The 14,036-nt window shown below is 37.5% G+C and overlaps 1 protein-coding gene across 4 annotated transcripts in view; it reads right to left on the reverse strand.

Annotated features, from left to right (window-relative positions):
• The window catches only part of LOC116175651, a 36,886-nt gene extending 29,275 nt beyond the window's left edge, over nucleotides 1-7,611 (reverse strand). For 2 of the 4 annotated variants that reach the window (XM_031493878.1, XM_031493880.1), the window contains exons 1-3: nucleotides 3,603-3,674; nucleotides 1,431-3,304; nucleotides 1,289-1,377 (exon numbers count right to left, since the gene is read on the reverse strand). In XM_031493878.1, coding sequence (XP_031349738.1) covers nucleotides 1,289-1,377; nucleotides 1,431-3,304; nucleotides 3,603-3,605 — 1,966 coding nt within the window. In that variant the 5' untranslated portion in view covers nucleotides 3,606-3,674. Of the gene's footprint in view, nucleotides 1-1,288; nucleotides 1,378-1,430; nucleotides 3,305-3,602; nucleotides 3,675-7,478 lie in introns of those variants that run through there. The other 2 variants (XM_031493879.1, XM_031493877.1) reach the window with 2 other exon arrangements.
• Nucleotides 7,612-14,036: the final 6,425 nt, after the last annotated feature.

Consider the following 14,036-nt stretch of genomic DNA (forward strand, 5'->3'; position numbering starts at 1 on the left):
GAAACACCCCCCTTTTTAGCGCATTTTTGCAAATTTATTTGTAAAAAGTAGCTTTTAATCTCACTTTGGCTGGCTGGCTGGCCGGCTGGCTGGCTGGCTGGCTGGCTGCAAATGTGGGCGTGTAGAAAAACTCTTGTAGAAAGGCAACGGGTGTACGTGTATCTACAAGGCCGTGAAATTTGTCAACCTTAGGGACATGGCTACATGATGTGGGGTTGGCGACATCTGGGCGTCATCCTCGAGCGTAGTATACTAACGTGAAGGTTTTTCAGTTTTTTCCTATCTTCTACTACAGTTTTGGTCCGATTCTTTTCAAATTGGTGTCGTCGGAAAGATGTTGTAAACGCGCACAACTCCTGCGTGGCGGAATTTTGTTTTTTGTCCTAGGGGCGAAATTAACGACCTTTTGCGAGGCGCGCGCGCGCGTCTTCGAGAAGTAGTCAACTTCGGGCGCCTTTTACTTTCCGTTGCGAACTCACGCGGTTTAACGTTTCGTAAATCTCGAATCGCTGTCTCTCTTTCTCGTGTCGCCAATAGAAGCGAATTGCGGGTGAACGGGACGTCGGAAGTGGCTACCGTCAAAGGGAATGTGGTAGCCCCCGACCTGATTTTAACTTTAAAAGCGAATTGCGGGTGCACGCGGAAAGTGGGAAACAGTTAGTGAATGTAGTAGCCTTCGACAAGATCTGTTATTGATGGTTGAGTCGAAAGTGGCTAATAGAATACTGATCTGCCACACAAAAATGCGCTGAAGTCCCTTCGATCTCAAACGAGGACTTCGATAATTTTTTTCGATAGAACATCTATTTCAAGGAAAGAAGCAATTTCGTTAAAAGTTAGGTGCAATAGAAGCAAGTAAAGAAATTGTGACCACGCTGTGTAATTTACGCCCATAAGAATAACATTGCCCTACGATTTCACGTCACCGGCTACAGAGGTATAGAATGTGCTGACATTACTGTTGGCTCTTATATTAATAGGACAACCTTTTATAGCAAAACTGTTACTTTTATTTTCCAGTACTTCTGTAATAGTTTTAATAGCAAGAAGTGTTTGTAATTAAAGCGGATCCAACTTGCTGAAGGAAAAAGAGTGTACCATTTTAGATTGAGGTGTACTACCTACATTGGAAGAATTGCAAAAATTGCATTATGTGTTGCCTACTCAAAGTCATTAAATATCATTTCCCTACATACATTCAACACACAATACAATAAAATGATTGCTTTATTGCTGTTGCCCTTGCAACTGCCATTAAAAGATAATTAAGGCGAACATATCCACTCACCCTCTTCAATCGAATGCGACTTGTTCCACTGATCTCGAATTTTTTGCGACCATCCAGCCGATTTCTTGTTCCTCGTACGTTCACGTACACTAAAACACGCTGTGCAATTGCTTAATGCCAAAGGTCCCCATTTGATACTTACATAACAAGTCCGGAGAGAGATTTAGAATTCTCCTCATTATCTGAAATATCAATCCACTCGTCGCTTTTGTCACTCCCACTTAAATCGCTAGCTGCCTTCCCATTGTAAATGGAACCATCGTTCGGCCACCCCGATAACGAACGACTATACAAGCTGTTGCTCTGCTGATCTGAAGATACCATCGAATCCCTGTTCGACCCCAACTCCCAATTGTCGATTTGAATATTGCACCCGTAGATACTCTCGTAGTTGTTGCTGAACGTTTCTTCGTTGGTATTCTTGGAGCTCAATTGGTAGATCGACTCGTAACAGTTTGAGAAGGCCTCGCCCTTTTGGAGTATACTCGAAGGTGGACGCGGCGGTAGGGGTTGTTCTTGTTTTCGCCTGCAAGGTAACGTCTCGTAGATTTGTTCGGACTCCGGTTTTTTGGGAGATTCCTCTATCGGATCGAAACACTCGTAACCGTCGTCGGCATTTTGTTCGTTAGCGTCGTACCTTGACAAGTACTCGTAGTTATGGCCGCCAGTTACCAGTTCATACATTGTATCATCGTGCTCAGTTGGAAGCGGCATTTTCTTCTTATTGATCGCTTTGGGAGCCAAAGGCCTCTTTGCGAGATTCAAAGATGTTGGGCGCGGAGGAATTGCGGGTGGTTCCGGTTTTAAGTCTTGCGAGGCCGAGCCAACCGCATCGTAGAGACTCTTCCAATCGGTTTGCGCCTCCAGAGATTTTTGCCTCCACAAGAACGACGTATTCGGTTTTACTAAGGTGTTCGAATCCGTCGGATGAATTTTTCTTAGGTTTAAGGTTTCGTACTTGGAATCACATCGTCTCGGCATTACCAGTGGAATGTTGAGTATTTGTACTTCCTCCTCGTCAGTCTTTTTCTCTTGGTCGCCGCCTTCGATTTGTTTAGGTACGTTAGAACTATCTACAGGGTTTTGATTAACACTATTATCATCGCGAATATCGAGCGCTTTCAGTTTTTTTACACCGTTTTTTATGACTAAGTCTTTAGTTTTAATATTTGGACTTTTTTCAGGCACTTTGGGTTTTGGCACTTTTTCTAATTCTTTAACGATAGTTTTTACCTCGTTCTCCGGAGTTCTAGATTCAGAGCTGCGCCTCTCAAAAATTTGAATGGTCGCGCGAACTGTACCGGTTGTTTCTGTTTTAACAGCAGATTTCTCGTCATTTTGACGAAGTTCAAGGTTTGTTTGGCTGCTAAAGTGTTGTGGCCTCTTGCTATCATCGAGATTAGCTGGTTTGATTTTGACACTGGGTTTTCTGGCAACCTTTTTGTTGGTGATATCCACTTGAGCAGGCGGTGTTGCTTTGAGACTATTCACTCTACGAACCAAACGCGCGAATTTTGGCTGTTCAAGAATTGGCACTCGATCCGATAGCATTTCGTTAAACTTTGACGTAAGTTCTGCTACAGTATTTGGATTTAAAGCTGCAAGTTTGCCACTATTTGGTGCTGTTCGTCGAAATGATGGTTTTTTACTGCACTTAAAACTAATTTTCCTTGTTGGCGATTTTTTCTGCTCCATGTTCTCCTTATTGGGATCAGGGGGTTGACTCTCCTCATCTTTTGTCTCGCACAAATTAAGAAACACCTTACGCGATTCTTCTACATTGCGGCGTAAGTAACTTGAATTCAGTGACGATTTGGAAACGACTGAGTCACAGTTGTTACTGGTTTGATAAGCTGTTATCTTTGCAGATCGCATGTATGGAGCGGTGTAGTGAGGAAATCGCTGCGAAGGCTGGTCGATATCAATGAAACCATGGTAGACTGGCGACGAGATGCGTCGGTCTAATGACAGCGTTTTGGACCAATTTATCATGTTGACTTGTGCGGACATCGTGACCTGCAATAAGGAAAAATAGTTATTATTGATATGAACAAAGTCATACAATCTTATCTTGTAGTAGCGATTTTGTAAAAGTTGTGATTATTGCATACAGACTATTGTTGGTGGACGAAAAACATCGGCAAACTATAAAACCAATATAAGGTATCATTCATCAACTCAAACGGCATGATCCTTTTACCACATTTTCTACAGTGAAAAAGTGAATACAAAATTGTTTTTCGTTATAGCGTTCTCACGTATTCAATAAACTTTCGCAAATCAAATAAAATTAATTTATCCATAAGCGCCTTACCATACTAAAATAACCTCGGGACGGCAACTGACAATAGGCACAGCGTACGATACTCAAGTAGTACGTTTACAAACGTGACACGATGGAATGAATCTCATCAGATTGTAATGAGCTCGTAATAGATAGCTAATCGATTAATAACGATAATCGCACACGTTAACTCTTGAAAAATGTAATGTCACCATTACAGTTCACAAGAATAGGTACTCAAAAATAAGGGCCCAGGTACACGGACCATACTAATGTCAAATAAGAGAGTGCACATATGAGGCACCAAAAAAGTAAATGTCTTATACATCTAGTAATTGGGGTTGGTTTTTGTACTAATGAATAATATTACCAAATGCTTATTCACATTAACAATCTCAAACAGTATCCGATGGTGAAATACTTGTTTGTCTATTTCAAGGCCCCCCAAGGGTTCCCTTGGTCAAGAGGGTTGCTAACTATATCCAACTTACACTCAAGACAGGTTTGATTGCTGATAAGAACCAGCTTTTACAAAATAATTACAGGAATTAATGTCTGTCTGAACAAATTTGTTCCTAATAGCATCTAACACCACGTGGAGAACCGTAGCAATAACCGTTGGACACTTTGTGGTCAACAAGTACGCCCTTGAACCATACGTTAACATGCAAAACAAAGACTTTATTATTTGCAGAGAATTTTAAGTTCAACGTACATATTTTGTTTAGCTTTTAGAGCAAGTGTGTTTTATTCTCTAATTAAGAGGCGGCGTTCTGCAAACTTATTTAAGAGGGAGCAGCAATAAAGTAGTAATTTAAATTGCAATGAAAAATGCACGAATTCCCGACATTCTTGGTAAGCGCCCCCGAATTCCAGTCAATTTAAAACAACAAGCAAGTCATATTAGGTACCTATATATACCTCCAGGTCGTTATTCAGTTCCAAATGGTTTGGTCAAAGTGGCCTTCATTGTTTGAATTAGTAGTCGGCTTGCAAATGAGCAAAATCTTCGTCAAGATGGCGTGTTTGTATATAGATATGGTACGGTCTATGTTGTGCTTTATCAGATCTATGTCAGAAAACGTGATTGAAGTTTCAGCCAGGCTTCTCTAATCTCTTCATGACGGAAAATTACTGCAACTTTAGATTGGAGCAGCGATGCATTTTCCCATCACCAGCAAAAGGGGTGAAAATTCATAATTGCTTAGATTAAACGTTATGTCTATCGTCTCGAGATGCTATCAATAACAAAGACATAGTGTGAGGTCTGTTTTCATAGACAATTTTATGTTTTAAGTATTTAAATACAACTTTACCTTCGTTGTTGAGTCTTTACCAGTTTATGTGGGATATTTCTTCATTTCAGTCTCATTGGAAATTCTGTTCAGTTCGGGCTTTACAAGAAAGAAACGGTTTTTGGCATTATCATTTTGTGTAACCTATACCAGTCCTCCTTGCACTCTCAATTTATACATTATTAAAATATGTTACATATCATTTGTAAAAATGTGTAACTTATAGCTAGAATGCCCCCTTAATATGTATCTCCATAAGGTATGTATTTTACAACTTTAAACACTAAAAATCTGTAATTGATGTTATAGCCAGAAGATAACCTGTGGTCGAAACTATTTAGTCTTTTACGTCCTTTTTAAAACTAAAGTAGTATGGGGAAGGTTTTGTGTTTTAATTTCTGAATCAATAACAAATGTTCTTTATATCCCTCACCTTGCGAAAGTTTGCCCTCTTATCTCCTCAAAAACTAAAATTGAAAATCTAATGCTCAGGTTTGATTGAATTTTAATAAATACGCTTATGACTTTAGTTGATTAAATATTAAAAGAAAACGCAATCAATTTCGATTTTTCTTAACGCGTTCTCGGATACAAAATATTGGTTTGATTCAAAAAAGAAATACAAAAATGCAATGCCTAATTTGTGATCGCATGTCGATGATTGTTACCTAAAATTTATCTTTACAATACACAATTTTTTTCATTCCAAGTATTCTCATAGGCCGATCCATTTAGGAATATTTAAGATACTTGGAACAAAATTTCTTGTGCAAATTCCTAAAAATCACTGTCATTATATTAAAATTTTACAATAACTCACAGTTATTGACGTGGGTGACGTTAACAAATGTTGCCTCTTTTAGAAACATGGAAACATATCGCTCCAATGGTTCATGTTGACTTCTTTGCACCACTATGGTAACATTATCTTCGTGATTAATGCAAGGCTTTGTGGAAGGAAAGTTTGTGGAATCGTGAATCCAATCAAACCGGAGACAATTTCGTGAAATGAATACTGAAGATGGTAATTATGCACAGGAATAAATACGCCAATGTTCCGCTGTGTTCATATTAGTTTTCTTGCGGACAAATGCATCAATTAATTGCTTGCCGTTGTATACTCGTCACCAGTTTAGAAATTTTCACTCAAAAATAAAACTGCTAACAGTTTATCGATAAATTTTTACAAACGACAGTTTTAGTGCGCCTAGGATGGTACGTAACCGCTCGCGAACTTAATTGTGAAATGATCGCAACTATGCGAAAAGAAATTTTTAACAAACGTACTAGCTCTTTCATAGTCTAAACTCGTCTGCGGAAAACTGCCTTTACAACTCGGCACTTCGCTTATCTCGAAACGCACACCTAGGTATTAAAAACGCCCACGTTGTTATCGCCTTTTATTTCGTAACATAATTTTGTTCACGTTCGCTAAGGAGCGGTATACAGAGTGTCAATGTTAAAACTTGCAGTCGGCCATATTTTCCAAATTAAAGAAGATATTGAAAATCGCGCAAAACCGTTTCGGGGGTATCGAGGGGGAACCAGAATGAGGTTATGAGTGACAACCTCCCACCTCCCATTAACCCCCCAGCCTACTCTCTTCAAAAACCCTAAATGGCAACCCCATACTTGTAACACATCGTTGGAAAGCTACTGAAAAATGCTTTCCAGTGGTACCAATAAAGTCAATATTTATAAAGACAATTTAACAAAAATTTAATAATTAACTCTCTTATGGAGTTTACCTGCCAGGAATTCTGTGGTGTACCAAAACGAATCTCTAAACTTTTGAGCACCGATTAATCACACTGTGATATCTAAACGCAATTCAGATAAAAGCTGAGTGCAAAAGTACTTAACAGCAATTCTAGAAATTGTGACAATTAACTAGTCAGGGGATGTCCGGCAAAGTAAAGGAATATTACCTACAACCTACTACCTACCTACAGAGAAATGTGTAAGTAAAATATTCAGGGTCCAACATAGAAAATATCCCCAACCCAGTCAAAATTATTCAAGTATATCTAAAACGACCTTTGAGATGATAATCCATTGATCAATTGAACTAATATTCTGTCAAGAGATCGTTTATAATTTTGCATTGCAGTCTGTCTGTCTGTCCATGTGCACGATAACTTTGTTTAGAAACGCTTTCAAAATTGGTACACATGTTCTTAAGGATACAAGAAAGGTCGCTGCCGTCTTTCGGTTACGTAAACTATTGGGCCTAAAATTCAATAGAATGAAGTGCTTTCAGATAAGAAGCGAGTGTGCAAGCAGCGTTTCCGGTTCTAAAGACTGCTCTTACGGAGCATGGGGGAGGAACTTTCTGCTATATACCCTTAAAAGTATAAAAAACGTAGCTGAAGCTTGGTTTTCACGGGTTCCGTTTCGCTTTTTGGGTACGGCGGGTATATTAGGAAAAATTGGGTGGGAGAGAATGATTCTTGACTAAAGCGAATCGTTGCATTTTATATCGCGTAACAATTGTTTTTCAACTAAAAGTTTCAAGACAAATTCGTATAATAGAGGTATACCGAGTTTTAGTTTTAAGAAGCACAGAAGCAGATTTACACGATTTTTTTAATTGTGTTCATAGTATACTTACTCAGTTTATCTTAGGCGTAGTATGCTATAGTATGAGGTAATTAACGGTTCTCGTTTTGGATATAAGCATTCGGCGAATTTTCTTTGCAATCAAAATCATCTTGTCTCTTACAACATCCGCCTTCTAAATCTGCAAAAGAAAATTGAAATTAGCGTAATGCAAAACATAAAAATGATATTGTGGATCCCTTTGCCGATAACTGCAAACAGTACGCGATCTTGCTTTACTGGATCCCCCCCCCCCCTTTTTTGACGAAAATACACGATGATCGGTCGGTTTGTCGGTTTATCTGTCTGTAGTCTCATTTCCGTCCAACACCTGAACCGATTGAAATCAAATTTGGTACACATATTCTTAAGGCATAAAAGGAAGACCTGCAGAATGGCACATGCGAAGATGGCATCTCTTTTTCTTATTGTTATTTGTACAGAGAAAGAGCGACATCTTGACTGTTTTGTGGTTTTAGTTAGCTTTCATAGTAATTTGTTCCCAATTTTTTTAAATGAAGATGCATTAATTTGCATTAAATGTTTTAATTTACTCTAAATATTTAAAAATTAACATACAAGGAGTTCATTAAAATAAATGTTACTTAATATTATTTGCTAACTTAACCAAATTCGTAACTTTAATAACAAAAACTTCGTAAAAGTGCTGGCTTTAATTCATTGTATTATATATATGTTATAATGATATTGTTATCGAATTTTGTATAAATCTAATTAATCCTCATGACAATCTGACATTGAAAGATGCTTCACTAGTTTTGATGTAAAAATGTGAACGGCTGGCAGTATGAGCTCCCTATTGGAAATTTTGGTTAGTTTAGTGATTCCAGGTTAGTTCTGCCTTTAAGGCAGATCCACATAATTTGCGTTGTGTCGAATTGACTACATAATAATCCCAATTTCTTGTAATGGCAATTTAGAATAAGCGCGGTCTGCGGTTATAATCGTCAATTTTTTGACTGAATGGCACCGATTTTAATAGGAAATTTTCGCCAATTGCCTACATGCAATTCATTAGTGGACAAAAATGACCGGAACAAATGTCTTTCTTTTGTCACAACTCGCCGAACTTGGTATGCGGATTCCACTTGAAAGATTGCATCTCCTTTTAGTCAATGATTTCGCATCAATTAACGTAACGATTTAATTTAGTCCCACGCCTTGATACCGAAAAGACTTATACGCACGTACTTGCAAGTAATCACTTTCTAATACCATTTTCTATATACCTATGCGTAATGGCCATCAAGTGTGTGTGATAATGTGAATTCTAAACAGCTTCTTAAGTAATCACCTATAACGTGTATTAATAAATACACTTGAAAGTTGAGGGCATTGCATGAAATTTAATATGGAACCAGGAAAGATTTCTAATTTAGAAATTTCCCAGAGAAGACATCTTTGTTTCAAAAAAAAATATAGCAATAGTTTACCTAAAAAAGCATTGACGTAACGTTAATTGTTGTCACATAAGCAAGGCCAAATTTAAAGCGGTGCATAAAATCCTACATTTTTACAATTCCGAGTTACCGTTTCTTGTCCCATTCCGTTGTGTCGCAATTAATTGTTATTGTTATTTATGAAAAAAACATGCAATTGGCACACTTTTACGTATAATAATACGGAAATGTATAGCTAACAAAATGCACGTTAGTATAGAGGAATGTTATTAAATTTTATTTCTATTGCGGCGAGGCGAGTCGTGAGAATCTCAAATTGTCTATGTCATCTACAGGGGGTCGGTAAATTTCGAGGCCCTCTCTATATATTATTATTACAACTGCTATGTTCGGAAATTCGGTTAAATAAAACAAGGAAACTAACCCAAGGTGCACCTTTGACGTTTGACTAGAAATAGGGATAAAAACAAACAAAAATTTGAGTCAATGCATATAACAGTAGATACCTAACGCACATGTAATTGCATCACAGACTATTAATTTATTAATACAATAAAAATTAATGTGTATACAACAATTTTTGTGACTGTAATATCTATAAATACCACTTAAACAATTGAATAAAATTAAAGAAGACTATTACCTAATTATAGGATACAAATAGTCTCATGTTGTTTGCCTACTAAATTGTAACAGTACCAAAAATAAAAAAAATAAATAAATTATGCATTAGCATGAAGAAATAAAGAAGAATTATCTTTAACCTTCCTCTTACTAAACACGAAGATATTAATAATGAGTGGGCCGTTGCATTTTAAAGTATAATTAGGCAACTAACATAGTTATTTTAAAATGGGTGGTTTACGTTCGTTTTTTTTTAAATTATCTTTACTTTAATTTTAATGGGGGGATACAAATTTCAATAACTTTCATTACGACCATGGCCAGTTTCAGTATGCTCAAGAATTCCTAAATTGCAGCGTGCCTAAGTAATTTGTGAGAGAAGCGGGCTATTCTTGGAATTATTAACCTGTCCATCGGTTGTTATGGGCACAATGTTCATATAATTAACTTCCACCGTATCGTTGAAAAAAAAAGGAAGAACATAAAGTTGTATGATGCAAACGACCATAAACAACTATCTGTCTACTTCAATGGATTCAATGTATATAATTATGTACATGAACAACAGGTTAATTGTTTCATATTACCATTTCACTTATGGATAAAGAATATATAGGAAGGGCAATGGGAATTTAAAAGAAAAGGAAGGTTGCAATAAAGAGCCATAAAACTACTACTGAAAGTGCATGAAGAATGCGATAATCAAAGTGGCCGAGATGGAGGTGGGGTACAAGAGAGGCAACAGAGCAAAGAAGCCATGGATAACATTTGAAATGATTCAAAAGATGGAAGAAAGAGAGACAGAGAGGGAAAGAACGAAATACTGACGACTAAATAATTAATTGAGAAGAGAAACTAAAAGGGGAGAGAGCTACTAAATGAATGCAAGGAGATAGAAGAACTCAATCGAATAAGGAAGGGACGACATCGTATTCAACAAAGTAAGAAACATGGTGTGGGGTCAGGTTGTTGATGATTTGGAGAAATGGAAGACACGTACGAATTGAAAATTAACCACAAGTAGTCGAAGGAAATGAAAGTCGGAGCAGAGGAAGTAATGAATGGGAGAAAATCAAGTAAATACTTACGCCCAGTAATGTCAGACGATTGGTTGAGTGACAAAGAGATACTGATAGGAATTGGAATGGCCAAGGCTGGTGAATTGTTTAGTTTGTAGTGTTCTGTTGTAAATAGGTGTGAGGTATGGACATGAAATAAAAAAGAATTAGAAAAACTGGAAGCAGTCGAGACGTGTACTTGGAGGAGGTTGTTAAAAGTAAAATGGAGTAATAAGGTAAGAAATGAGGAAGTGTTAAGAAGAGCAGAAGAAGAAAGACAACTGTTAGCAATATTAGAAAAAGAAAGAAGAATTGGGTGGACCACGTGTTGAGAAGTAATGGAATGTAGACACGTATTGGAGGAATCGGTGGAGAGAAACGAGCAAGAAGGAAAAGGATTGATGATTTAAAGAAGGCAACACGCTATGTGGCGATGCAGAGAGAGGTAATGGAGTTCTGGAGAAGGGTTGTTACGTAAGAACCTACCAACTGGAAGACAAATAAACAAAAATCATAAACTAAAACGAAATACCGCGCAACGGAATTGTTATGATAATTCACAGAGATTGAAACACAATACAGTAACCATTTTTTTACAATACCTCAATTTGGCTGAACCCCATAGAATTCATGTGGATTCAGAATTCCCCTAGGTCAAGGCTCGTATTAATGGTATATGACGTTGAGAGAAATGGACACTGGACCGAGGTATGAAGACAGATTTGCGTTACGTTCCGCCGAGATAGAAGAATTGTCCTTACTGGATTCGTTGGGGATGGGATCACGTAATGCACGCGTAGGATATTTTATTGCGTGCGAATATAACTGTTTTATTTTTCGTGGGCGCAACGGTAAAATGAAATGAATTTGCAGTCACCCAAGTGTACGAATTATCCAATGCGAAATAAAAGAAGAGCGCAAACTACAATGAACCGAGTTTGCTTTGCTTCTTCGTCACTCGGCCCAATTTTGTTTAGGGAGCCCGGCCTTCAAACTGTTCACACAACATTCGTACCGACCCCTTTGAACTTCTAATCTTTTATTGATGCAACTAGCACCACTAACTTCCTTATACTTGGAACTGAGCGCGCATTATTAACTTTCTTAAAACGTTTTTACACTTAAAACGCTTCCGCTAACTTTTACTCTTTTTAAAAGAAAAAATAACTTATTTCTTTCGCAATCAAAAGTTCTACCAAAAGGTTCGTAACGGGTGACCTATACCTACGCTAGGATCATCTATGCACGTTTTTTGTTCATTTTAGTTTATAATTCGTTTTTTAAATTGCGGAGTAGAAAAACTGAAAGGGCCCCAGAGCAATTGGATGGTTCGTTTCCACCTGCAATACCTTCGAGAGCTTCCGCAGCGGGTTTCAACCAACCACGAGCTTCTATTCTCGAGTGTACATCAATTTGTCATTCTTCCTTTGTCTTCCACATCTGATTTCAACAGCAAGCCACTTCTTGTGCAAATTAAGTACACCTGGTACTGGATGCAATCCATCTTCATCTTTTGAATGAATGATAAATGTCACCGCTTTGGCACTTTTGATTATGTATCGTCATGGTAGCTTAATTCGTGAATGTTATCCAAGTACAAGTCCCGCACCGCCTCCGCTAACAACTCGACACTAACCAAGACGCCGCGGACGGCAACCATTGTATCTAATGTGGCATTCGGTTTTTAATATATCTGCCTCTTCTTTGTTCCAGATATCAGTCACTGCACTCATAAACAATTAAAATAACAGTTTCCAATATTGTTGCTGCATGTTTTGCGATGTGAACATACCAGATCCAATAATTCTTAAGCGCATTAGACTTCAAATTGACTTTAGCCGGAAGGGCTTGTCTGTCCGGCTGTTTTAATCGTATCTGCGTATTCAAAGCGACGATTTTGTTCCAGGATGTACAGCATGGTCCGTCTTTGTGTACTGAGAAGCTTAAAGAATACTTTTGTTGTTGTGTGTGCTTTTTTCGCAACATTTCTTGATTTTGAAGATAAAAGGGATTTCTTCCTTGAACCCCGAAAATATTTATGGGACTTCCTTTATATTCGAAACATGCCAAGAATGTGTTTAAAAGATGTCTCCCAATAAAAGCTTGATGCTGATTATATCGTTCCAAATGGAACAACCGAGGGAGCAGCTGAATGCATTATAAATCCTTATAGCATTACTGTCAAAAAATCCTTTTAAAATTCGGTTTGTGATGTGATTCGTGACAGCATTATCACCAAATTAGATACCTTAGCACGGTTGGTCTCTGCTAACCTTCTTTGTTATTTTGTTTACCTATCGATTTAGAGACAAGGTCTTCGTTTTTAATATCATCTGCCCGGTCTCTCCTATCAATGAAGAATTACAAACGGAAGTCGTGTCGACTTTATGTTGCACAGGTCGAAATACTATTTCTAGTATTACGACTTAAGCTTAGGTTTACGTATGTTATCTTATAGTAACGCCAATGCTTCTGAAAAACTTCGAACCAGGTCTTATTTTTCTACCAAGAGTTTTTTATATACAACCTATTGTTAGTTTGATTTACCTTCTACAAGGTTGAGTGGATTGAATTTCAAAAATTCCTTTCGGCTCGGCCGATCAGGTGTAGGTAGATTTATGTCCACCATTTAGCTCCAATATGGCGGAATTCACGAACATGACCGAGATATTTATGAGTTACACCAACCCTTAAAGCTCATAATTACAAACGTTAGTGTTTCTTGGAAGTGATATAGTAAACCTGGTACCATTACAATAGGTATATAGATAGAAATCAACCTAAAACAAGCATTTCATACTTTCGGCTCCAGCGTTGGAATGTCATATCTCACAACGAGTGACAATTCACTTGACTCATTTTGCAAGGATTTTTATAGTAATTAAACCAAACTCTTTGCAACGCAAATGGCAATAAATTGTCCCAAATTTTAAACGGGGTCGGAATATAGCACACGCCACCACTACCGGAATAAGGCACAAGACAATAGCGTAAATTGTGAAAAAATGAACGAAACTTACTGTTCTAGAACGCACAACACGCGATGTGTATTGAACGAGGGGTTAAAACCAACTACCACCGTAAACACTGGTAAACAGCGTCAACAAAATCTGCCTCCGCGCAAGCGTTGGTTCATTATCAAGAAATAGACGTCAGATCACTGACTCTCGATTATGTAAAATTTGGGATTTGATTAAATTTTCAATGAAACTTATATTTCGTTATATCTTATCTTTGCAGATAATACATGTGTAATCTACTCGTAGTTCTGTATCGAATAATTATGCATTTAATGTAGTTTTAGTCGTTTTTTATCCAAATTGATTCCGTTATACGTTATTTTTGAATGATTTTGTATAGGTACAGGGCTTCCATTTCACAACGAACCAACGATTGTTATTTGTAATTTTGATTTCAAAAATCAAAAAATGCAAAAACACGTTCATTTTAGCTATAGGGGGAAGGTTT

This window comes from Photinus pyralis, unplaced genomic scaffold, assembly GCF_008802855.1.
Source record: "Photinus pyralis isolate 1611_PpyrPB1 unplaced genomic scaffold, Ppyr1.3 Ppyr1.4_LG7, whole genome shotgun sequence".
Classification (NCBI taxonomy): domain Eukaryota; kingdom Metazoa; phylum Arthropoda; class Insecta; order Coleoptera; family Lampyridae; genus Photinus; species Photinus pyralis.